The sequence below is a fragment of the Rhinolophus hipposideros genome (assembly GCF_964194185.1).
Source record: "Rhinolophus hipposideros genome assembly, chromosome: 3".
Lineage (NCBI taxonomy): Eukaryota > Metazoa > Chordata > Mammalia > Chiroptera > Rhinolophidae > Rhinolophus > Rhinolophus hipposideros.
In genome coordinates, this window is record NC_138049.1 from 54,390,915 (window position 1) to 54,418,310 (window position 27,396).

A 27,396-nucleotide genomic window follows, 5' to 3' on the forward strand; every position below is an offset into this window, starting at 1 on the left:
AAAAATACGCTAATGTTTATAAAAGAGCCTCAACCTTCATCTCGTTCGTTGATGTCTTTACGATGGAACCGCAAAGAGTTGCTAGAGTCATTTTTAATACTGTCATGCAAGCATAAGGAGTTTGAATCATCGACAGACAGCATGTAGCATACGCCTCGGTGGTCCATAACATTACAAAGGATTATCATTAAAAAGTTTGAGTGTTGAAAGAAAAGGCTGGATCCTACCAAATGTTGAATTTACTGCTAGCTCTGAGTGGTTTAAACAGAAGAGGAGGCTCAGCAAGCTGTCCACCAACTAACTGAGACTAGAGCCAAGAGTTGGAGAAGAAGAGAGGAGCAGCTGGGTAGGAGTGAAGACAAAGAGCCCACCTCCACACACACACCAGTCCCCTCGCACACGTACAGGCACTCATGCGCACAAACTCACTTCCCTTCCCTCCGGTTCTTTTTTCTCTCCTCTCCCAGCCCCTTTCGAATCTGTCTCTCTGTCTCTCTGTCTCTCTCTCTATCTCTCTCTCTCTCTTCCCCCTCCCTTTTATTATTTCACATCATAACCTTTATCTCGTGGTTCTCATTCCATCTCTGCTCTCCCTTTCTCTCCTCTTCTCCTCCTTCCCTCTCTCTCTTCTTCCCTCCCTCCTCCTGATGTCTACTCTTCCTTAGAGGGTGTCTCCCTTCACAGGCCTCCCTCTGCTCCTCGCCCCCAAAGTGCCCACTATGCACAGGTACACACACACTTTATTTTTTATACCATATTTTTCCTGTATCTTTTCTATGTTTAGATATGTTTAGGTACACAAATATTTATCATTGTCTTACAATAGCCTACAGTACTCAGTACAGCAACATGCTGTACGGACTTGTAGCCTAGGAGCAATGGGCTGTACCACATAGCCTAGGTATGAAGTAGGCTACACCATCTGGGTTTGAGTAAATGCGCTCAATGATGTTCGCACAATGACAAAATCGCCCGGCGATGTATTTCTCCGTAGGTATCCCCAGAACTTAAGTGGTGCATGACTGTATTGTTTGAGAGCTTACTATGTATGCATCAGGCTTGATTCTAAGTTTAACTGCATTAATTCATTCAATCTTCACAACTACCCTGTTGCTTATTTCAACCTGTTTTATAGATGAGGGAATTGAAGCAATCGAGAGATTGGCCCAAGATGCCAAGCAAGTAAGTGGTGGAGGCAAGCCTAGAGCCCACGTCTGTCTAATTTACTTAGGTTAGCAAAACATTTTAATGTCCAAATTAAGTAGGCCCAAAAATCTAGAATCTTTCACTTCTAAAAGGCATGACGCCTCCTATCTTTCTTTTTCTTAACATTTGGTACAAAATAGTCAGTTAAAATCTCAGAAATTTCCAGTGGCTTTAGCATAACCCTCAAAGTTAGTTGTGGTCATCAGGATAAGAAGTCTTGAGGATTGGGGTTGGAAAATGGGGATAGGAGATTGAAAGAAATAATCTGAGAAACACTACTTCAACTGAGCCGTTTAAAATAAGTAATATTATTGTTACTGATTGTATATCACTGATTGGACTTCACCATTAAAATAAATAATTACATTGATTATGTATGAGAGTGTGCACATCCACGGACACACATACAGATTATGTGAGGCAACCTAGGAAGAACTCCAAATGACCTGAGATTAAAAGCCTTTTAAATCTATGTTCAATTTTCATTTTTTATAATATACAGCTATCAATTTACAAACAGGAAAACAGAAGGCCAAAGGATTGTTTGTTTTATTAAATCTTTATCAATTTTGAATGTATTTCCTTTCACCAAACTATTTTTAATTTATTTCTTTAAAGACTATTTTCACAAAAAACAACAAGGATTATAGGACTTAGTACTGAGCTGGAGAATGGGAGAAGAAAACATGATTTTTAAAGCTGATAAAACTTTTCCCACGTGTCAAATCTGGGCAGCCTTTCCCAATTCCACCGAGGACTTCCACTATCTGATTTCAGAAAAGTTTTCCAATATTTCTCTATAATTGTGACTTTGGTTTCAAGTATAATTGCTTCAAAGGGCAGGACCATGATACTAAGCAAGTAGTGAGAAGCTGCTGGAGCCCAGGCTAAACAGGCAGATGCTTGGGTTTACTTCCAGTTGTGTGTCGCAGGGCCATCACTGAATGGGGTGGGGCAAGCCCACGGTCAATATCTGTGGAGAAGAACTGCAAATACCATCAGGATCTGGCAGTGTAGGTCTTCAATAAATGTTGTGTCATTATCACCATATAGGTACATGTTAATCCACACATCATTTTTGTTTCTCTTTGGGTTTTCTTTTACAAAGCATTTTCTGGTCAGCTGACACTTTTAAAAAATTCTATAATTTCCAGTGAAAGTTTTTTCATGAAAGAAATCTTTTTACTCATCACCACCAAGTCAGATGCTCCTCGTGCTTCCTGCTGAGCAATCAGAAAAGGTCCCTGCCAGCCACCTAATGATGGAGGCCATGTTCTCAACTGGGAGACAGCAGGGTGAACTGCTCCAGTAATCAGGATTCTGAAAATGAAGGGCATTTTTAACCGAGTTCAATCATCAGGGGGCATATCCAGACCTTTTGGTGACCAAATATCTTCCACCAACCTCTGGGAAGAGCACTGTAGACCTTCCCTTAGCTGAGGGGATGACTAATCCTCCACCTCTTAAATAACTGCGGTGAAATCCTCCTCAGAGTACTGTGGTGTGTGCTGGGGGAGGTGAGAAAGAGAAAGGGTGCTTTCTAATTTTAACCCACAAAATTATTTTCTTTATCTTTCCATTAGCTAGCATTTATTTTTATATCCTTAAATAAAGTTACTGCTTCTAACTTTCTGTTCTAATTATTGGCATCCCAGTGACCGGTTCTCTTCCGTAAAACAGGACCCATATGGTCAGCACAAGATTGCTGGAAGGAACACATGGAAAAAAGAACCTACGTAGAGCAAATAGATCAGCACCTCCAATAAAAATAGATCCTCCTTTAGTGTTTGTTGAATGAATATTAAAGTGTATGCATCATGAAAAGCACTGAGCAAGTTTCTTTTTTTTTTTTTTGCTTCCCAAGGAAAGTTCTGTCAAAATGGTACATAAGAAATAGTGATTTTACAATTCCATAATCCTTTCTTACAAGAAATGTATGTTTTTCTTGAAAGTCATTAGCTTCCCATAAACACAAAAACACTTAGCGTGATTAACAATGATTTCAGAAAACAATTGCTCTGCCTGCTGTCTAAGAGCCCATGAAATGCACATATTGAAAATGGTATATTTCCCTATTACAACACTACTTAACATTTATTTTATGAATAATCAAAGTATGCAAGTGTCCTACGATTTATTTTATTATGAAGTCTCCTCGAAAATCGTTTTCGAATTAAACTGTTTCCTTAAAGAATCTGCTGAAATTAAGTGAACCACTCTCGTTTGTATCTTTTCTTTTATTAAAGATTGCACAAACTGGAACCAAGACCAAAATACCGAATCCACTGTACATCATTCATTATAAAACAACATACATCACATTTGTACTCTACCAAATAGGACATTTTCTTTACAATTATATATTGCGTGCTCTTAAATTCATGCTTTAGATATTTTACATTTGTCATTATTCTCTTATAAATAATTGCAACTTGACCAATTCGTACACCTGCTACCACTGTATTAAATGCGGCAAGACGTAGTCCCTGACAGAACAGATGAAATGGAAACAAGTGTATGGATGCCACATCTACCCAACTGTGACTACTGTTTTGCCTATGCAGCGAAATGCTAATGTAAAATACACTCACAAAAACATCATTTTAAAAGGCACAATTTCCTCCACAGAAAAGAACAATTTTAAAATACGTGGCAGTTGAAATTGGCGCCCTGAAGGGCGCTGTGAAGTTCACATTCCGTGATCCTAAACCTGGAAAGCGGACGGTCTGGGCGGTTGGGGGGAAACCCATCCTCAGAGTCCGGAGACCTGGAGCGCGGGAATGCCATCCCTGAAGGCTGCTCAGGAGGCCAGGTTTCTTTAAGCCACCTCCAAGCCTTTGCTCTGAGTTTCAGCCTCGGACCTGGTACTTATTGTTCCAAAATCTGGCGCTCCACCAAAATAAAAACGGTTTGGTCAACTAGGTCCTTCTCACCATCGGGAGCTCCTCTTGTCCCAGTACAGAAGCCCCACTTCTCTGTGTCCACACCTCCCACATACACCCCTTCCTTCGTTAAGAGTCGCGCTGGCCGCTGCCCCCGGCCTCAGGGTCGCTCTGGTCGTCCGTGAAGCAGACGTCCACGTCGCTGTCGTTGTCGCTCTTGGGCTCCCCAGGTTCCCGAGGGTAGTCCGGCTCCGTGCCCGAACTGTCGCCCGCCTTGGCGAGTAGGTTCTGGCCGGGGTGGCGGGACTTGACGTGGCGCTCCAGGTCTCGGCGGCGCACTAGCACCTTGCCGCAGAACTCGCAGCGGTAGGGGGTGTTGCCCTCGGCGTGCAGGCGGATGTGCTTGTTGAGATTGCTGGGGTCGCCGAATGGCCTCAGGCACACTTTGCACTTGAGTGGCTTGTAGCCCGTGTGCGTCCGCATGTGAATCTTGAGCCCATACTTGCGCGAGTACAGCTTGCCACAGTAGAGGCACAAGTGACCCGTCTTGGGCTTGCCCGCGCCGCCGCCGCCGCCGCCGCCGCCACCTCCCGCGCCAGCCGACGCCACGACGCCGGGCGGCAGCGCCCCCGCGTCCAGGCGGCCGCGACCTTTCCCGGACGCCATCTCGGAGAGCTGCTGCGTGTGCATGGCGATCTCTCGGTCGATGCTAGCCAGCGAGCCCAGCTCGGCGGGGCTTAGAGCGGCCGCCGCCGCCGCCGCGGGCCCGCCGAAGTAGGAGATGGACTCGGGATACTTGAGCAGCCCGCCGAAGTGCAGTTTAAGCGGGTAATAAGCTGCGGCGGCCGGCGAGCCATAGAGGAGCTCCCCGTTGTAGACGGTAAAGGCTGGCATGACGGCGGGCAGGTGGCTGCACTCGCCCCCGGGGTAGGCTTTGAGCCCGCCTGCGTCGAGGGCGGGCAGCGCGCAGCGCTCCAGGGGCAGCCGGTCGGCCGGGGGCAGCTGCGCGTAACGCGCTCCGGGCAGAGAGGCGGCCGCGGCGGGCGGGGCGCGCTCCACGTGCTTGAAGGCGGACGCCTCTTCCGGGGGCCCCGGGAGCAGAGGGAAGCCGCGCAGAGCCCCGGAGCAGGGCAGGCCAGGCGGCGGCGGCGGGTCCCCCGCGAGCAGGCACTTAGGGTGGTGGTGGTGGTGGTGGTGGTGGTGCGCGTGGTGGTGATGGTGGTGGCCCGCGCCGCCCGCCGCCGGGTTCTCCCCGCTTCCGGGGCGCCCTCCCGCCCGACCTCCGCCCAGCAGTCTGCCTAAGGCTAGGCCGGCCCCAGCTTTGCCACCGCCCTCCTCCCGGTAGGGGTCGCCGTGAGCGGCTGCAGCTGCCCTGGCCAAGCTGGCGGGCTTGAAAGCTGAGCGCACGCCGGGGTAGAAGGCCAGGCCGCCACCCCCCGCTGGGGAGCTGCCCACGATGCCGAGGAAGTGGCCTTGTCCCCCGGAGGCCCCGCTTATTTCCAGGGCGCGTTCCGGCTGCTCCTTGCCCTTCTTGGACGGCCCCCACTTGGCCGGGGGCGGGGAGGTGGCCGATGGCGCCGAGGCCTCCCGCTTGATGCTCTCCCTCGCTACGTAGGCCTGGACAGGCGGCGGGGCCTGCGGTTGGGGTCTCAAAGTGCCCCCCCGGGCGGCCGCGGCGAAGTCGGGCACTTGGGGTTTCGGAGAGAGGCGAAGGCCATCCGCGACCGGGACAGCGCCCTGACGAGCGGCGTGCTCGTGGGGCAGGTAGGCGCGGCCCGCGCCGCTGCTGAGCACGCAGTGGAAACGTAGGTGCGCCTTAAGGCTGTTGGGGTATCTAAACGTCCTCCAGCAGTACCAGCATATGTAGCGCTCCTCGCCTGCGTGAGAAAGGGTAGAAAAGCGACCCCGTGAGAAGCAAACAAGCAAGAGAGAAAGAAAGCGCCAACGCACCTAAGGCAAAGTCCAGGTTTTGACCAGAGGTGTGAGCAGAAGCAGGAGTATTCTTGGGTCCCGGCGAACAATTGAGTTCAGTAGTCCCACTGTAGCAAGGACCCCGAGGTGTCCCCAAATGGCCAATTTTATCACCATTTCCATCCTCTGGGACTACTTAGAGGCCAAGAGGGGTGATCTGGGCCTTTCCAACGAAGACTTCCTCAAGGCCCTACGAGCAAATTTTCGTTGGGAGGGCAGAGCTCAGGCAGGCTGGCCGGGAAGAGATGAGAGCAGAGAGCAGCTGTTGCTCTAAATCAAATGTTGAGGCTGTGCTGTGCCCGGGCCCATCTGTTGGCGTTTGCAGAATAGGTGGCGTATGTCAAAGAGTTTGGATAAACTGAACAAAGGCCAATCTAATGGTCGTGATCTCCTCATTACCAAGCGAGACAATATCCTGTATGTATGGGCCATATGTAATCATTCCTTTTCATAGAACAATGTCTTTTATGTCCATTACCCATCTTTCCACCCCCTCCCAGCCTTAAACACTTTGCCTGAGGTTTTCCTGGAGCGTGACCAACTGAAGGACCACCTGGGGACTATGATTTGCTAATCTTCAAAATTAGTTGTATCTTTATTTCCTCTTTAACCTCATTTAATTTGATGGGAGAAAAGAAAAAGTCCTATGTCCTGTATTCTAAAAAACTAAAGGATGATGTTACATCATCTTGTCAGTTTTTCCACCTGGTAATTAATTAACTCCCAGATAGCTGCAGAAATCCAAGCTTTGTCAAGTCCTTGGAAAAGATATATAGTTTATTTTTATTACATATACATAAGTGATATAGATATACGTAGATACTCAGTTTTTAATAAGTTCATTGTTCTCTACCAGGAACTACATACATGTTTTTTTTGGTGTCAAACCTTCTTTTGTGTTTAATATTATTTATTATTTATTATTTGTATTTTTAATTTTGTCAGGGTCTGTGAACACAATCAAGAGACATGTATGAAACAGATTCTGATCACATAGTGGAAGTTAATTTTCACTCAAAAAAGTCCTGTTACATCTGTACAGAGAACAGCAATTTGCAAATGGGTGTCTTTTTCGATGTTGTGGTTTATTGATAACACAGAAAGGAAGGATTTCTGGAAAAGAAGTTAGTTGAGCCACAAGGAAGTATCCAAAGTATATGTCAGACATTAAATTTAATGTAAAAGCTAAATTTTCCCTCCTTGCACACAAGCAGCACAAACTTCTAAAACATTACTACAGAACAACAATGGGGGGAAATGGAGATCTTTCTCCCTTCATGTATTTTATTCTGGCTTCGAATAAAGCAAGTAGTACCGCCCCCCGCCCCCCCAGATAACTAAGGTGGAAGTTCAAGTAAGGAGCTGTTTCTTCCAGCCGAAGCCATTGGGAGAGCAGAAAGAAAAAAATGGGGAGGATTTGCCTATGCGACCATATACTGTTTATGGAAGACTTGGATAAAATCATTTTAATATTTCTGCTACCTTATATTAAACAGCATGTAAAATAAATCTTGAAAAGAGAGAAGAGGCCTCTAGGGTTCTCTTAGTGTGTATGCTGATTTAATATCTTAAATAACCTTCCTTCTCCTATGTTCAGAACCCCCCTTTTATCACCCCTTTTTAAAGGAAGTTTTCAGATGTTGCCCAGAATGACTTAGCTCAGTGCAAAGCCAAGTAAGCTTTGTTTCAAAAAAAATGGGGGAGGGTCAGTATTTTCCTTAATCTTATTATGGAATTGAAATCCCCTGGAATTAGTGAACATTGAAAGAATAGCAGCCATCCCTACTTATTTCTTTCTCGTTTCAAGATTTAAACATACATTAGATATATGGGGGGTTTTCAGTTCCAATGTGTTTCTTTTCCAGTTTATCCTAACCAACTGACATGTTGTCTGGACTCTGAAATCCAACCTATGCCAAAAGTATCAAACACACTTCATAAGTGACTTCTCCTCCTCTCCTTTATGTAACTGTAAGGTTGTCAAGATTTCAAACATCTCAAAGTTGGGAAAGTCAGGATTCAAAATAATCCATACATTCCCCAAAAGGAAAATGGTGTCTATTTTGACATCTGTTACCATATGATGTCTATAAACTATTGGCTGAAATGAAAACACAAGGGCCACCACTCAAACCAGGTACCTTTATATTATTTGAGAGTGCCTAAGGAAGGGTGTTCTGTGCAGAAATGTCTGTCCCCTAAAGGCCACTAGCCCTTGGAATTGTTCTGTGATGGCAGGTTTGAGAGTTCTCCACTATTCGGGTTTTTGTCATGTTTCTCTTTTACTGGAAGATGTTGACAAGAGAACTTAATATAATTGTGATACAAGGAACAAACTAAGATAACTTTTATGAATACATACAAATCTATCCACAAAATAAATAGAAATAATTTACAGAAGACAGTGAAGCTTTGAGCTGAAGTGATTCATTGTTCTGAATAAACTTCATTCTGCCTTACAAGTATTCACGAAGTGTTCAATTCCCACATTTGTGTTATTTTTTTAACCCTATGTATAAAGGGATGAGATTGAGCAGGCAATTCAGAGGGAGAACATGCGAAAATACTTCACAGCATTTATTATATTGACTTTAAATATCAACTGTGTCTTCAGGAGAAATTACAGATAAATAATAGGCAAGGAAAAAAGAAAGGCAAGGAAGGTCTGTGCATTAAAAAGGAGTGTCAAGATCTTAACTACTTTAGCACCTCCCAGCTTTTTTCCACAGGAAGTGTTCTTCAGTGTTCTAGGAAAGGTTTGAAAATGTTTTTTTCTTTAGTTAGTGCACCTTAATTTGCATAAATCCGCTCTTGGCTTTGGAAGGGATCAAATAAATCTAAGAAACTGGGATACATCCCAAATTCAATTTAAGTAGGGAGGGGGAAGTGAATAAAAACCATTTAAATGGAAGAGCCTCACAACCAGCCAACTGACCAACAGTAAGTACCATAATGCTTCTAAAATAATGTAGAAATACTTTACTCTCCTTCAAGCCAGTGGGAAAGAGATGCCCTCCACTTAGAAGTACTCCAGGTTTGTTATGCTTTCTAGTGCTCCTGATGTGATAATATTTTAATGCTCCTTTATTGATTCTTAATTGAGTAAATAATTACGTCTTTGGGTATGCAATAGGAAATGATGACCCCAGTGAAGTTCATAAAGAGCATTTTTTCCCTGCCACCATGAGCCAGATTATTACTGTCACATCATTTACTGTTGATTTTAAGGGGGTAATGGTAACATCACCTCTCTGCCCACACGAACTGGGAGGGTGAATTCAGTTTTACACAGCGCAAAAGAAAGGCTTTTTCAAGTCTGGGGACTCTCCCAAAGACCAGAGGAGGGCTGGACTCTTGTCCACCCACGACGGCCTGGAGGCCCTCTGGGAGGCGGTACCTTTCTCGTCGTGTGTAGGAGTTGCAATTGTGGGGATGTCAAACCACTGAGCCAAGGAGTTGGAATACCACACGGTCAGCTCCTCCCCTGGCTGGACGTCTCGCAGCGCTCGGTAGAAGATCTGGGATGTAAGGAACAGGACAGCTTGCTGTCATTTCTTGGATAATTGGTCAAAAAACAACTGAGAGAAAAGGTTGGAATCCCCGTTCTGAAGCTGTGTGACGTTGGAAAAGTTATTGGACCTCTCTCAACCTCATTTCCCTCATTCTTCAAATGTTAAATAATAGTATCTACCTTACAGGGTTGTTGGGATGTTTAAATGAGACGATAGCTAAAGTACTTTGCTCTTAATACTTATTGGTGGCCACCTCACTGACGGTTAGGCAGGTAGAATTGGCAGTGGGGGGAGGGGAAGTCCACAGTACCTGTCCTCCGGGTAAGTCTGCAATAGCTTCCAGAGTCTGTTCCTGGGGGTTCCTGGCTGCCCGGATTAACCCTATCCACTCCAGAGGAGAGCCCCCCGACTCGTCCACCAGCTCCCCTCTCACCATGCGCACCTGCAACACAAGCAGTGGTCGTTCTCCCCCGCGCCACAGTCAGGCCCACAACCCAGAGGGAAAATTATCCTCAACCGCACCAGATTCAGAAAACTGGTTGTGTTCGCTGTGCACTGCTGGGAGGAGGGTAACTCCTTAGGACCTTTCCTTGGGAGAGGAAGGAAGAGTGGAGACCGGCTAACAGTCCCCCCCCTCTAGCCCCACCTTGACAACACGAGGGGTGAGGGCATTCTCCCCCTTCCCCAGTACCAGGGCTCATTTTCTACCGAGACATCGCCCACTCCCACCCCAGCTCTCCCTCTTGCGGCTCCGAGAGCAGCCCAATAACCAGGGTAATGACGTTTCAAAGTCAGTCCCAGAACCCAGTGTCCCCCACTCTCTCTTGTGTCCTCTCGTTCTCGAGTGCAGAGGTGCGGGCAAGTCCGGCAGTGAAAGTGTTTGAACAAAGTGGCCGCACGTTGACCGGCCATTTAAAAGCAATTAAAGCGCGTTTAAAGAAGAAGGCGTAGTGCGCAGCAAACGCGGCTCTAGTCCGCGGAGGAGATGATTGCATGAGCAGCCAGCTGCGAATCCCTCTGGCTGGGCATCAGAGCGATTTCTTACAAGAAAGCTCTAGGCAGCCGCAAACCAAAACTAGGGTCCTCTCCCACCCTACCCCACCCCCACACCCCCACACCACCACCACCACCACCACCCTCATTTCCCCGCGGCTGTTCACCGACCTTGCCGGCTGGCATGCATGAAGGCGGGCGGGGGCCTAGAAAACTCCTCTCTGGTCAGGGGTCGCGACGCGGTTTGGGGAGTCAGAACTGGCGGGTTGGACCTGACCCCTCCCAGTTGCGACCCTGTGCTCTCAAAGCCCGGCAGCAGGTACCCAGACCAGGTGCCCTACACGGGTGGGCGCTCCACGCCCTTGGAGCCCGCGTCAGAGCAATCACCTCTCTCCATTTACCCCAAAAAACCACTGAGAGAAAAGGTTGGAATCCCCACTCTGACGCTGTGTGAGCGCCAAACCCACAAAGTAGACATCCGAGGAAATTTGGGGTGGTTCTAGGAACTGAGAGTTTCCCAAGGATTGTTTTATCGGAGGAAATGAGATTAAATTATTCTAAGGTAAAATAAGCCTCAAATTAGCATACTGAAGGGAAGGAGGCAAGAAACGTCCTCAATACCTGGAGCAAAACAGGAAAGGCGCATTTGCGAGACAGGCCGGGAGCACCCGCGCCTCTGAGGTCCTATGCTCTCCCAGAGATGCGGGAAAACGCGGGTTCCAAGTGGTCCTGGCACGCAAACAGCCTCGTGCACCCCACCTGGGGGCTGTCCCCTCTCAGCCACATCCTCTTCCCTCAGCCCGGCCCACGTCCAGTTCTCAGTTAATGAGACTTGCAGGGAGTAATCGAAGTTCCCTTTCCCTGGCAGAGTTAGCAGGTAACGAATCAATCACCCCTTTTCTCCACTTGCCCTATTTACCAGTTTCCTGGGCCAGGGAAAAGGGAGGCGAACGACAGGGGGCGGAGGTTGGAATGGCTAATACCTTTTTCTTGGGCCCGGGTTCCCTGCGGTCTGACAGGTACTTGCCCAGCTTGAAGGTTCCTGGCACCGGCCCGAGGCGCAGGCCGGCCGGGATACAGCAATCGGCGCTCACGCTGGTGGCTGGACCGCGGGCGGCTCCGTGCATTGCTGCCGCCGCCGCCAGGAAGGCTCTTGGGCGCGCGGGGTCCTCCGCAGGGTGCGAGCAACAGAGCCGCAGTCGCGCGCGAGCCAGGGAGCCGCGCCCCGACGTGCGTCCTCCGCCCGCGGAGTGACGCGGCGGGGCATGCACTGCGCCTTTTCAATCAGGGCGGGCGCCTTTTGGCACTGCTAGCGCAAGGGCGCGGAGTTTGGTGAGAGAGTTGGGCTGCGGAGCAGCTGCAGAGTCCCACCCGAGAGGGTCACATGGAGTGGTTCCCTCAGCCCCCTGCATAATCGAGGCCTCTGAATGGCTGGCTCACAATGGTCCAGGCGACCTTCCCATTCCTAAAAATCCAATTTGTCAAGGGCGAAGAAAAGGCGATGGTGAATCAAAGGTCCGGCGGGACCATTAATCCTCAGCATGGGGTATTGTCCTCGAGACAGTTACGATATTTTAAGTGACAAATCCACTGTATAATTTCTCCATAAATTTTACTTCCTTTTATTGTTCGCAGACAAACCAGTTTTGGGAAATAAGTGACTACTTTAAGTCTACTTGGCTGATTCCTTTGAGCTTCGATCTACTTCAAAGATTTTTAATTCTCTCCCCTTGGCTTTATTGTAAAGGAGATTAAACAAAGAGATGGGGACTGTTTGGAGGACTTGTTAACTTCTATTGATTTCTGGCGTGTGCCATACAGAAATTAGGCAGGTACTTGATGGGAAAACACCAGAAAATACCTACACTTTTTAAATGACGACCATATTACCATTTCAGGGGATTGGGTTCAGGCCAGTGGTCTATTTAGAACCGTTTTATGGTTCCTTCTGTTCAGTTTCGCCCCGAAATACCAAGCGCCTGGACCAGTTTGGGGAGACAGGGTCATCTGTGCATCATTGCTCTCGGGGACACCGGGGCCCGCACCTTCTCTGGAGAATGGGAAGCGGCCGCACCGCTGCGGCTTTGTGGAATATCTCCCTTCCCCGACCGCACCCGAGGAAGAAGAGAGGTTCTGCCTGCTGGGTTTTTAATTATGTCTCCCCAACATGCCAACCAACCGCCCTAAACCCTGATTTGCTTTTAAGTTTAAAATGGGGGAGAAGTCTTTGGGGCTAACTTCCTGAGAACCAATAAACTGTACTTTTCTAAAAAAATAAATAAATAAGAAAAAAGAAAAAGAAAGAAAGAAAAAACTCTATTTAAGGTCGGGGAAAAGGGGTCGAGTGGAGGTGGGCATTGGCAACCCCTGCCTTTAGTCCAGTTCTTGAGCTAGGAGAATAGGTACTTTGGAGTCAAACGAGAGTGCTCCTCGTCGTCTTTTAGGGAAGCTTTCTATTTGTGTGGGGACATTTATTTTCATAATATATGGCCGACTGATCCAGTTCATCAGATATTTATGACAGTTCTACCACATCTGCCACCCTCTGCTAATCCGGGCACGCTGCTCCCGAAATCCTATGGACTTGAACTCGAGCCCGACACGGAATTCCTGGAGAGGACTGAGTGACTCTGGGTTTCTGGCCTGGTGTGGGTGGCCCAAACTCTGTACAAATAGGCAGAGGACTCCCAGCAGCCGCCACGTGGCATTCTCCAGTGGGCTCTGCTTTGCCCACGGAAGGTGAGGTTCTTAGACCACGGACAGGGGTATTCGTTAACAACGGCGGCAGGACGCAAGGCGGTGACACTTGTAACTCAGCCCTTTGTCCCACGAGGCCCTCAAAGAAGTTCCGTATGGCACCCCGGGATGGAGACCTGCGTTTGCCTACTCGACACGGTCAGGAGAATCATTCAGTCTGTGTTCTGTCATTCAAGACTCGGGGAACCTTCGGTAAATTGCTTCGGAGCCTCAGTCTCCTAATCCTTAAAATGGGAATGATGGTTGCAAACAGACCGCTGGCTTCCACCCCGCGCTTCACTCGGGTTTGTTACAAAGGTCAATAACAATAACCTGCAGAGTGAATTGGTTTGGGGCACTATAAAATTCTTGGTTTGCTTAATGGAGGAATCTAGGGCAGGTCTAAGGTCTCAAGTCGAAGCATCTCAAGTGAGACTGTGCAGTGACACATAGATAGGCGACCTTGGTGCTAACTCCAAACCTGTGTAGGCGCGGCTGCTGGGTCCAAAAAGAGAGCCTCTCCGCGGGTCTGGGCAGCCACACCCTGCGGTTCCTCTGACTGTACAGCCACGCCTTCCTTGCCCAGGGCCCCTTTCTGAGGGAAGTGCCACTGATTTTTCCTCTTACCTCTCCAATTGCCCTTCTGCGGGCAGTGAAGTCTGCCCGCGACAGAGAGAAGGGAGCCTTTGATCCCTCGACCCTTGAATGGCAAAGCCGGGGGAGGGGCGGAGGAGAGGAAGCCGCTCCGAAGAGTCGAGGGCAATAAATTTAAGCCATGAACATGTCCCTCTAACCTCTGGCCTGGCGACTCCAGGATGACACCCAGTTTAAATTACCAGCACTGAGAGCGGGAAGAGGCGAGCGCGGGGCCTAGGTTCGGGGCTCCTCCCCGGCCCTCCTTAATGAGTGAAAAAGCGTGAACGACACGCGAACAATTTTATCAATAGGACCATGTAAAGGCCGACTGTGAGGAAAGTTATTTATTAATATAGCCAATTGTGGCTGGTTCCCAGCTCCGCGAGAAGAAAGGGACTGCGCCAGAGGCATTCACACCAGCTCGCCGAGTTTTATTCTGTCCTGTGGCTCAGAGTTGAAGTTCCCCAAGTGAAATAAATTGTCCACAAAGGAGGAAAGGAACACATTTTCTTTTATTTTTCCTCCCCTAAAAAGCAAGGGTGAAACCAATCTAATGTGCCCAGTGGAGCAAGATGGGCTGTGAAAGGCTGGGTGTTAAAAGTAAAAGCGGGCTGTGCAGCAAATGGGATGGAAAATTAAATGAAATTAAATAGCTTGAACGGCCGTATTGTCTCTTATTAAAAAGACACATTAATTACATGGTCTCAGCCTTATTCAAAGACAATGTTGAGACTCAATCAAAACATTCCACTCGTCTTTTTTATGGACTTGAAATAGGGGTCCAGAGGCCCCCCTTTAACGCGAAATCCCTTCTGCACCGAGGTGCGGGGCGAGCCTGCGGCGGGACCACGCCGGCACGACCCCGGCCCTGTAACAGGTCGCCCCACAGAGGCCGAATGCTGGGGAGCGGCAGCCCGCGGAGAGGCGGGGTGCGGGAGCAGAGTCTCACAGCAGCGCGGTGGCGGGCCCGGCTGTCACAGGGGCGGCCCCGACCCGCGGCGGGTCGCGTCCCAGCCCCGGGCTCCACAGGCTGCCGGCGCCGCGCGTGTGTGACTCGGTTGGGCTCCGCCTCGAGGGGAAAAAAAAACCACAGGAACTTCGGGGCTGCGATCAGCGGCTGCTTTCGGAACACCCTTCTCCAGAGACGCCGGCCTCCCGGACGCAAAGCCTTTAGACTTCAGGTCCCCAGCGGGGCCGAGGTGGCTGTCCCTGTGGCCCTGGGACTGGAGGACCAGGGTGTTGGGGAGTCACGAACCTCCTTCCCCCGGGGCGGTGCGTAGTATCCCGATCCAGGGATGGAGTGAGCGGCGCGGGGTCAGGGACCTCAGGCGAGGCCGCAGGGGAGGCCTGGAGATGCGACAGAGTTGGGCCCTGAGGTGGCCCGGGCCGCGCCCCCCGAGGGTGTCCGTGCCGGCAGGGCCGCCGGGTCAGCGCGGACCAGCTGCGCGGCCCCCGAGGCGCGGGTGGGACATTAAGGCCGGGTCTGAATAGGGCGGCGGCGACGGTCTCTGGGAACGCCACCAGATGACACGCCGACGACGGGGCCATTTTCCCCTTAATTGCGAGGCCAGTTGGGTGCGCCGCGGCCGGGAGGCTCCAAACGCTCGGCTAGGACGCAGACTGGACGCCGCTGGTGGGTTTTGTGGTGCCTTTTTTTGTTGTTTAAGTCCTTCCTTGGAAGCGGCTCAATAAAAGTATTCAGAGCCCCTCGCAAGTTGCCTTTTAACCGGAGTTCCCCAACTTATTTCTTGGTTCTTTCGGTTGACATGATACAAAGAAAAGTCAGCGAGCATGTTGCTGAATTGCAATGTTTCAGGGCACCTTCACATTCAACGCTCCTCTGCCGGCCGCTGCCGAATGAGCCCGCACTCAATTCGATTTTCCTTGCTGTTGGGCACATTTAGGAGGGCCTCTATTTGTGAAGTTCATTTCTAGGCAAATGTATTCAAGAGCTGATGGGAATGAATAGGACCGTGTGTCAGCCGCCCCTAATTGGGATTAAAGCACTTAGGAGCATATGCAGAGAGTGACAGAAATTCTCAGGTTGCATTGTGTTCAGACTTCCACCCGCTTGGACACTCCTCCTCCAAGGGAGATTTATAAAGCTCGCAGGGAGAAACTGAGGAAAGAAAAGCGAAACGGAAAAGAACCGGGCTAATGGCTCACGATGGGGCTGCAGTTCAGCAAGTGGTGGTGACAGCTTTAGAGAAAAGATGCCGGGGGATAATTGAACGCGGGCGGGGGAGCGGGTCTGAACTCTTTAATCAGAAAGGCGGAGAGTTAAAAGGCGAAATAAAGATGTTCTTGAGATTCCCAGACGGTTTTTTTTCCTTTCCTTTTTTCCCCCTTCCCCTTGAAGAGTTCGGCTCTCTTTCTCTTTCTCTCTGTCTCCTACCCCCACCTCAAAGAATATACCCTCTCTTGGGACAATGATAACAATTTGGTATTTGAATTAGGGAGCAAAAATGTCAAAAGAAACAAGTATCTTCTTCTGTATGTTAAAGAGAAGTTCACAACCAAACAAGTCAATGAAAATATTTCCTGATGTGTTTGTATGTATGTAAAATATACACGCACTGTGTTAAAATACAAACATAAGGATAAGTATCCGTATATATCCAGATTGTGTATGTATATAGTCTCTTGTAAATCTCCACCCCCAAGTGACAGGTGAAAGTGACAAGGCCTCTTCTAGCACCTGAGGAGCAGAGAAGCCAGACATGACACATGAACAATGCACAAAAGAAATCTGGATTTCCTTGTTGGTTTCTTAATTTGTTTAAATCCACCTGGAAACATAGATTCCCTGGCAGATAGGAAACCTGGGTTCCTAAGTTCAGGGTAAGTGGGGACTCCTCATCGTATCCCTCTTGTCATTTTGGATTTGGTACAATAAGAATGTATTTCCAATTAAAAGTTATTTCTGAGATTTAAATTTTTTTAAATTTGCACCGTGGGGCAAGGGAAAGAAAAGAGGAAGAACAGAAAAGGAAGGAGGTGCGTGAGTGTGGAGAAGAAATAATAGCCAGTGGTTTTGTAATAAATTTCTACTCAAAATTAGGCTCCCAAACTTAGTATTTCTAGGGAGACCTCGCCCTCCCTTCCTAAGCCCTGATGGGAAGGTGGATTCTCCAACTACAAAGGGGATTCTGGCTAGAGAAGATGACCACGTGACAGACGGACAAGCCCCAATAGTGAGCCGTGAGTCAAACATTTTTTCTCTCATTTAATTATTTAGCAGACCTGAAACCCTTCTTTCTCCCCAAGCTGACCCACCTCATGAAGAAAGAACACTTGTAAATTTGTGTTCAGGAAGCACAGAATTTTCCTTGAACCTATAACCCACTTTTCAACTCTCCAGAAAGCGGTATGTAATGGGAGGAATTTGTCTTGGTAGTTACCTTTATAGCCCCTAGGACAACCTGTGAGTGATGAAAGTTCATCAAGTCGTTATTATGATAGCAACAAGAATAAAACAATAAAAAAATTATTCAGCTTATGTCAAAACTAAAAATTGAATTTAGGTTCATAACCAGTTATCTCTGAAACAATTAGTAAATTCACTAGTAGGAGGATCCTGTATGGTTCCTAATGTCACCACTAATTACGAGTTTGTCTGATTTAAAATGCAATACTATCATCCTGTTATTCATGCTCGTGTTATTCATGTCCATGACCAAATGATACAGTTGAGGTTCCTGAAAGCACGTTTGAATGTATATATCCTTCATTTTACAGTAGGGATTAACATTCAGATAACTTTTCAAATACCTACATAATCACAACATAAAGACAGATCAGGTTACAAAAGATGGATTTTCATGCATATCCATTTTTGTTTGTTAAACAACTTTATTGAGATATAATTCATATCCCATACAATTCACCCATTTTAAGTGTATAACGCAGTTTGTGAGGTGTTGTGGGTTTTTTTTTAGCGTATTCACAGGATTGTACAACCATCACACAATCTAATTTTAGAACATTTTCATTCTCCCTTCCCAAAAGAAAGTCCATACCCAGTACCTTTTATTCCCCATTTGTTACCAAACTCCCCAGTTATAGGCAACTGCCATTGTATCTTCTATCTGCAAAGGTTTGCTTCTTCTTTACATTCCATATAAGTGTAACCAGACAATATGTGGTCTTTTGTGGCTGTATTCTTTCACTTAGCATAAATTTTCAGTGTCCATCCATGTTGTAGCATGTATCAGTATGTCATTCCTTTTTGTGGACGGATAATATTCCATTGTATAGATATATCACATTTTATTTATCAGTTCATCAGTCGATACACCTTTGGGTTCTTTCTACTTTCTGCTATTATGTATAATGCTGCTATGAACATTTGCACACAAGTTTTTGTGTATATACATTTTCATTTCTTTTGGATATACCTTGACCTATGAATGGAATTGCCGGGTCTATGTTTAACTCCATATGTTGAATAATTGTCAAGCTGTTTTCCAAAGTGCTGCACCATTTCACATTTTCACAGTAGTGTATGAGGGTCCCAGTTTTTTCATATCCTCTAATACTTCTTCTTATTTGTCTATTTTATTATACCCAGCTTAGTAGGGGTGAAGTAGTATCTCAGTGTAGTTTCCATTTGCACTTCCCTAATGCTTAAGCATTCTTTCATGTGCTTCCTGAATTTGTCGTCTTCTTTGGGGAAATATTTATTCAAATCCTTTTCCCATTTTTAATTGGGGTATTTGTCTTTTTATTATGAGCACAAATACATTTTTTATAACTTTTTAAATGCCCAACACAAAATAGCCTGTTAGGTTTAACCATCATAATAACACTTTGAGGTAGATTTTATTATTTATCTTTTACCAATGAGAAAAATTCAGAGAGGTTAAGAAGCTTGCTTAGAGTCACATAGTAAATAATAGAGACAGAATTCCTCCCACATCCTTCTGAGTTCAAAGCCCAGGCTATTTTGACTTGACCACACATATCAGGAAGGTTAATTGACTTCACATATCGGCTCTTCTCTATGAAGATCATTATCCTGGGATGTCCTAGTAGTTAAGAGAGTAGACTTCAAAGTCAAACTGCCTGGGTTCAAATTCTGCCTCTGGTACTTACTAACTATGTGTTGGGGTGGCCTTTCTATTCTTCAGTTTCTTCATCTGTAAAATGTGAGTAATAAGAAGATATACCTGACTGGGTTGTTGAGAAGATTGTGAGATATTGATTGAAAGTGCTTAGCATAGTACTCAGGACATAGGATGTACTCAGAAATGTTGGTTATTCATATTTTTATAATGATCCCTGTGCTTATCATTCACTGAGCCCTTTGACAAGCTTTTCTACTGTTAGGCTGGAAATTGTACATGATAAATGGAACAGGACTTCTGACACCAGTGGCCACTTAGTCAGGCAGTCACATAGGATATAGTCATTGTCATGCAGGGTGTCATGCGGGGTCTCCTGTCCTGCTCCCCATATAAGAATGCAGGATATGGTGAGGCCAAAAAGGAACACCCAGGGAGCCATAGATAGGGGATTATACCACTATATTCTTGCTGGTGGCTGGATTGGAGACACAGGAAACAGGATCCACACAATCTGCAATCTGCCGTCCGCTTCTCTCTTCCAACCAACCTTACTTGCTAGCTGTACTCCGCCATGCTAACTGCAATCCATGCTTGCCAGCCACCATCTTCTTGCTAGACCCCCATTATTTGCTAGTGTAGCCACGGCAGTTATATTAGTGGCCATTGTCTCACTGGGTACAGCTGACGGCCATCCAATCACAGTTGATGGCCATTTACTACCTGAGCCAGCACCTTTCCACGTGAGGCTGAGAGCCTGGAAACTGCACTCCTGGCTCTGTCCCCATACTCCAGCCCTACAGGGTCTCGCCTCACAAGTTACAGGACAAGCATCTTCTGCAAGGGGCCCTATGTGAGGAGCCTGCAGCTGAATGCAACATCGTGGACACAGCCAGGCTTTCTGGACACAGCCAGGGTTTCTCAAGGCACCACCTGAGAAACCAGTTCTTCTGAACACAGCCAGACTTCCTGGGCCTCTTAGGGTACCACCAGTCTCCCCGGGCACAGCCAGGGCCTCTCAGGGCACTGCCACTCTCTCTGGGCAGAGCCAGACTTCCTGGACTCAGCCAGGGCTCTCAGGTCACTGCCACTCTCTCTGGGCACAGCCCAACTTCCTAGGCATAGCCAAGGCTTCTCAGGGCACCGCCACTCTCTCTGGGCACAGCCAGACTTCCTGGGCACAGCCAGGGCCTCTTAGGGCACTGCCACTCTCTCTGGGCAAAGTCAGAATTCCTGGACACAGACAGGGCCTCTCAGGGCACTGACACTCTCTCTGGGCACCGTGCTGAAACAACAGCTACTCACAGTCAAGGTGCTTCTTCTCCACGGCAGCCGGTCAAGACACAGGAAGCAAACATCCACCGGTTCCACTACATGGTGGTATGTTCCCAAGCAAACAGTCCAATGGTCCATCAAATAAGGGACGGAACCCATTCCCCATAGTCCATAGTCATTCACCAGGGCTGTGCATTAGCCTCACAATATGTGCCCTCTCCACAGGGCGAGGGCTCCAAGTCCTCCCCAACCGGGGGGTGAGGGCCTCAGCAAGCACTTCCCAGCCCACAGGGCCACAATGACCTTCGCTTTCTCCGGCCTACGCTGGTTGGAGAACCATCCATGTCCTCCCATCCCTCCACGGGGTCCAGCTCTCAGGCAGCTGCTTCTCTTGGTCTTCCTGCAACTGAGTGTTCATACCCACAAACTGCTCCACCTCCTTTCAGAGAGCTTTGGCCAGCACTGTATTTTGCTCGCTGTGCCATTTGTCACATGGAGCAGCCTGCAGTGTCTCAGCTCCCGCTCCCTGCACAAGAACGCAGGACATGGTGAGGCCAAAAAGGAACACCCACAGAGCCATAGGTAGGGGAGTCATACCACTATAGTCTCACTGGTGGCACTATAGTCTCATTGGAGACTGGAGTCACACGACCTGAAAGTTTCTGTCCACTTCTCTGCCTGCCAACCAACCAACTTGATTCACCAACCAGTGCAGCCACGGCAGTTATATCAGGGGCTAATTGGCCAACTGGTAACAGCTGATGGTCAACTAGCCACAGCTGATGGCCATCTACTACCTGAGCCAGCACCTTTCCACATGAGGTCGAGAGCCTGGAAACTGCTCTCTGGGACTCTGTCCCCACAGTCATACATACTTCAGGATGACAAATAATGGATGAGGGGAAATCTCACTTTATAGACATATTCCAGATAATAAATGAAGAAGGAGTTGGAGAATTCAAATATTACTGTTTTTCAATGCTTGGTGAAATAACAGATGTAGAAAATGATCATTAATGATGGGCAAAGCTAACTATGCATTATGTGCCTCTGAGTGGAAGAATGTAACACTGCCTATGAAATAGCGTGGGGACAGAGTCCCAGAGAGCAGTTTCCAGGCTCTTGGCCTCACATGGAAAGGTGCTGGCTCGGGTAGTAGATGGCTGTCAGCTGTGGCTAATTGACCATCAGCTGTAACCAGTTAGCCAATTAGCCACTGACATAACTGCTGCGGCTGCGCTGGTTGGAGAGTCGAGTCGGGAGTCAAGTCAGTGGGTTGGTAGCAAAGCGGACAGCAGGTTGCAGGTTGTGTGGCTCCAGCCTCCAGTGAGACTATAATGGTATGACTCCCCTACCTATGGCTCCGTGGGTGTTCCTTTTTGGCCCAGCCATATCCTGTGTTCTTATGTGGGGAGCAGGACCAGAGAGGCTGGGCGCAGGCGCAGGCGCAGCACGACAAATGGAAGAGCAAGCAGGGTCTCCTGCATGACAAATAGTCTTGTCAAAACAAGCAAGCGAGCAAACGAAACTAAACCTGAATCTGATTGCTCTGATAATAGGAAATAGAGAAGACAGGTGAACTTAATAAACAAGCTCATGGGCATACAGTCAGAAAAACAGACTATGGAAACTTCTACTGGACAAATGACTTGTTTTTATTTTTAGCAAATAGGTTACAAGGAGGAAAAGGGAAGGGAAGGGAAACCAAAAGACTTAAAGCAACTCAAAGATGTGGCGGTTTTAAAATATGTCCATAGATTCTTTGACAATCCTCCTCTCCAAAGGTGGAGCCTTGAGTGTGAGTCAGAATTAGTGACTTGTTTGGACAAATAGAATGAAATAGAAGTGACAATGTGTGATTTTCGAGATTAGGCCATAAAAGGCATTGTAGATTCCACCTTGATAATTCTAGAACTGAGTAGGTGTTTATTGATGTTAGGAATTAATTTTAAATGTAATAATTGTAGTACGCTTAATTTTTAATGCATATTTTTCAGAGATATATGCTGAAATATTTACAGATTAAATATGATGTCTAGGATTTGCTTCAAATTATTCTAAGGTGAGGTAGTGGGTTCAGGTATAGATTAGGATTTGTCAACCCCAGCAATATTGACATTTTGGACTGAATAATTCTTTGTTGTGGGATATCCTGTGCGTTGTAGGACATTTAGCAGTATCCCTGGTCTTTATCCATTAAATACCAGTAGACTCCATCTCTTAATTATGACACCAAACATTTCCAAATGTCCCTGGGGGACAAATTTGCCCCTCGTTGAGAACCACTGGGTATAAATGAAACAAAGTTGACCATAAATTGATAATTGTTGAATTTGAGTAATGGGTGCATGGGGTTCTTTACACTGTTCTCCCTACTTTTGTATATGTTGGAATTCTTCCAAAATGAAATGTTATTTAAAAATAAGATTTAAAAACAAATCCAGTAGGGCAGAAGAAATCTGACACAGGCAGTGGGTGTGTATACCCCGCCAATATTTCATTGAAATACATTTTAAAAATAAGTTCTTTTGTTCTGTGATCTTTTAAGAATTTATACCAGGGATGAGCCAGAGAGAATGTGCTGAGTTGCAGTCTGCTATCTAGATGGCCATCTGGAATCCTCACAGCTACAGTGGTGCCTCACCAGGCCTAAGGAACTCACAGGCAGTGTCCAAAGCTGTCACAATCAAAAATGCTAATTCTACTTGGGAAGCAGCAAAGATGGCAGATGAGGCATTCTAGTGGCTACTGGGCTTTGGCCTTTGGGCTGGCAGTGGGCAGATGCTTCTGCTGGCTCATGCGAGGAAGAACATTTTCCTTGACTTTTAGGTCCTTTTATATTCATCTTGAAAAGAAAAGAAATTCTGAACTCAGGATTTGGCAAATATTTCTGTGTTGTCTCCTGGAGTGTATAGTCCTGCTTCCTTTTATGTGGCCATTTTCTCTAATCTTGAAATGTGAATATCTCTTCTCTACACTTTACCTCCATGATTTGGATTGGAAAAGGCTGTTTTTCTTTTTTCCCCCCACCTTTCAAATTGAACACAGAGAAGTTCCTAGGATATAGTCATCCTGCAGACTTCTCCAGGAAGAAAGAAGCAACTGACGTGTCTTCTGCTGCTTTTTCTTAATAGTAAAGAAATTATTTTGCAAGCTGAAGGCTGATGTTTTGAAACAGGTGCTTAGATGGTGGTATTAGTGAATTCTTTAAGTTTTGTTCCCAACAAGAAGACTACATAAATAGCAAGTATGTTTGATTTTTTTTTAACGTCTTCCAGTTTCAGCCACTATCATGATAAGCACAGTTGAGGCTGCAGTAGCAAATTCCAAATATGTGTTGAAATTTTAAATGAAAGAGATGCTGAAAAATTACATATGTATCTAAATCCTGGCTCATCCTGTGACATAGACTAACTGGATAAGAACAAAGGCCCAATTTTGCAATAAAACCTTTGATGTGATAAAGAAGCATAAAGACAAAATATCACAAGGTGAATTTCATATGTGAATAAACCATCACAATCTCTAAGTACATATTGTTACATGTGTATATCCACATTTTTGAATGAGAAGAGGGATTTTTCTACTAGAGAAGGAAGCTGGTGTTCTTTCTCGGAAGTCTTTGGACATTTGGTATTTTAAAATTGTTTTTTTTTTTCATTCTTCTAAGGAAGCGCCACATTGTACAGATGCTGAGCCCTTGCTTGTGTTTAGTGAAAGGTTGGTAAAAGGAAACAAAAAAATTTTGAGTCCAGTGATGAAACCCTATTCACCTCCCCAGGATGAGAGGTTTCTATATTACAAATTACTTCATTCTTTTTTGTGGAGTCCTATGTTGCACTTGAGACTTGGTTTTCCAAGCTGCTAGGCTGAAAGAAAAGTGGCATATGTGGTTTTTTTGCTCAGAAGATGGGATTGACCCTACAGTATAACCTGCCTTCAACTTTGGCTATGGAGGAATGGGGGGGGGGATGAAAAGTTTCTACATAACTCCCTTTTCCTAAGAAAAAGAAGTAAAAATGCCTTTATGGCATTTTACATTCTGTAGCACTGTTTTTTTAAAAAATCGTAAATAACTTTTTTCCTTTGGAAAAAGTGGTAATCCTGTGGCATTGAATAAAACTCTCTTCTTCTCAGCAGTTGGAACAGAAGCCACCAAATGTGGTCTGTGCTTAAGTCAATTACAAATGCAATCAATTCATTTCGTTTGTATAAATATCTTCCTTTAAAAAAAAATCAGTAAAGTTATTTTACATTTATCCTTAGCCTTTGAAGCCTTGCAGTTCTGTTCTTGAGACCAATAGGAAAGAGGGGAGGCAGCAGAGAGGAGGAGAGTCTTTTGTGTTACTACTGAGTTTGGGAGTACTGTTCCCCTAAATTGATGTCCCAAGATACACCTGCATCATTGAGGGTTCTTATGCGTTAACTTGTGTCCCTCCCCAAAATTCATATATTGACATCCTAACCTCCAGTAACTCAGAATGGGACCTTATTTGGAGATAGGGCCTCCACAGAAGTAATCAAGCTAAAACGAGGACATTGGGGTGGGCCCTAACCCAATATGACTGACGTCCTTATGAGGTGGGGAAATCTGAACACAGACATGAATATAGGGAAAACATCACATGAATGTGAAGATGGCCATCTGCAAGGCAAAGACTGAGGCCTGGAATAGATCCTTCCTTCACAGCAAAGGTTGTTCAGAAGGAAACAACTCTGCCAACCTTTGATTTTGGACTTCTGGCCTCCAGAACTGTTAGACAATTAATTTATGTTTTTAACCCACCTAGTTTGTGGTACTTAGTTTCGGCCAGCCTAGCAAATTAATCCAAGAACAAACATTAGAAACTTTCAGGAAAACTGCCCAAATTAGACCACAGGATGGCTCTACTGGAGACACCACAGCGGCTGGACAGGGCACAGACCGCACAAATTGCACTGACAACTCTGAGCATGGAACTCTGCCACCGCTGTCTCAGGAAGTGTGATGTCTCTGCTGTTGCCCTCACAAAAATGGATTCCACACAGGCACTGACTTTTTCCACACTACTTTCTTCCAAATCAAAGTCCTGGGTGGTAGCATTTGACTTAGATGCTAAGCTGTGTTGCTATGCTCTAGATGCAAAAAGAAGGCTGAAACAATGAGTTTTTGACTTACAAATAGGGGAAGTATTCCCAAAAGAACAGCTCTTTGATTTTCACAATTCTTCCAGTGATTCTTTTTTCTTTAATTGTTAATCTCCTGTGGTAAACTGTTACATAATCCTCCCCAGTGAATCAAACTCCAAATCTCCTGGTATCTATGCTGTTGTATAATGTTCTCTCATAAAGACGCTGGACTTGGCCATGTGACTTGCTCTGCTCAATGGGACATCAGCAAATGCTGATGTTGTGACACCAGCAGAAACTTGATAAATATTTGCACATTGGGGCTTGCCCTTTTGATACACTGTTCATTACCAGGAGGAGAAGCCTGATCTATTCTCCTTAAAAGTAAAAGATCACATGGAGAGAGCAACCCAGCCCCCAGTTGCCCACCAAGTGATTACAGCTACTTGAATGAGCCTAGGTGATACCAGTAAGAGATCCACCTGGGAAATCCCAGCCCAAACTGCAGAATTGTGAGCAAATAAATAGTTGTTCTGTGCCACTAGGTTTCAAGGTGGCTAGCTTTTCAGCAACGGATAATAGATACACTTCCTGTAAGTGAATACAATTAAATACAACAGAAATAAATGGGAGGAATTGCCTTAGTTCAAATGATCAGCTGCCTAAAAATATGAGAGGGCAACATATTTAGACAAGAGATGGCCAACAAACTGGGGGTTTCGATTGATCACAAGTGTGGAAAACACTATTAAGATGTCCACCCAACAGCCATTGTTCCCACTTCTTTCTTGCTAAAAGAACCCTGAATTTATTTGTGTATAGAAGTGGTCAAGTGCTTTAGGATTGTTAAATTCCTCCAAATCTCAGGTAGTAAACCTAGATTAATTTACATTGGTCATAGTAGTTCCTTTCCTCTTGCTTGTAATTAGTTTAGGAATGGGCAAGTGAGACAATTCTTGCCAAAAAGGCATGATGGAAATTCTTCTGAAGATACATGGGAAAGGTTTATACTGATCTTAAAAAGGGGTATCCAAAAGGAAAGAATTCCCATTATTTCTGTCTTTGAATGTTGTGTGAGGATGGAATTCCTAGAATAATAGCAATCAGTCATGAAGGAACAAACCTGAGGATAAAAATTAACATGCTGAGGAGGCCGAGACTTGTCATTCTGAGCCATTGAATTAATCAACCTTAGAGTAGTTCTGCCTTTAGATAAGTAAGTAATATCTGAGATGATAAGTGATATGAGAAAGAATAAAACAAGGTAAATGGTGAAAGTCTGTTGGAGGAAGATGCTACTTTATATGGTATGGCTAGGAAAGGTCCCTGATAAGATGATGTTTGAGACTTGAAGGAAGTGAGAAGGCCATGTAAAATATCTGGAGGAGGTGCAAAGGCCCTGAGTAGAAATGTGCCTGGTAAATTCCAGGTATAGCAAGGACAGTGTGACTGGAACAGAGTGTGTGAGAGAAGGAAGGGTAGGAGATTGGATTAGAGGGAAAATAATGGGGCCTATTCATGCAGAGCCCTTTGAGTCATGGCAAGGACTGTGGATTTTATTCTGGTGGTATGGGCAATCATCATAGGGTTTTGAACAGGGGTGTAACACAATTGGAATTTTACTATAGAAGGATCACACTGGTTGCCAAAGGGGACAAAGGTGGAAGCAGAGACTAACTAGAATCCAGGGGAGAAATGATGGTGGCTTGGACCAGAGTGGTGGTTGGCATGAAAAGAGACAAAGGTTCTGGAGATATTTCTAAAGCAGAGCTACCAAGATTTCTTGATGGATTGGATTGGGATGTGAAAAAAAGAGGAATCGGGTGAATCCTAGGTTTTTGGCATAAGCACATTGTTAGTGTAGATTTGTCATTTACTAAGATGAAAAAGATTGAAGGAGCAGTAAATTTGGGGAGAAACACAAGTTTGTATTAAATTTGAGATGTCAATTAGTATTCAAATTAAAGAGGAAGTTAGAATGTATAAAATTAGAATTTGGGGGAGTAGTTAGGC

The 27,396-nt window shown here is 46.0% G+C and overlaps 1 protein-coding gene across 1 annotated transcript; it reads right to left on the bottom strand.

The window, feature by feature from the left end:
• Window positions 1-4,217: 4,217 nt before the first annotated feature.
• PRDM13 (PR/SET domain 13) lies at window positions 4,218-11,831 on the bottom strand (the record flags this gene model as incomplete). Its single annotated transcript, XM_081044973.1, is given in 5 exon segments — window positions 4,218-5,965; window positions 9,457-9,577; window positions 9,882-10,013; window positions 11,548-11,756; window positions 11,759-11,831. Coding segments are annotated over 5 exon segments (2,283 nt in total).
• Between the last annotated feature and the right edge of the window lie 15,565 nt (window positions 11,832-27,396).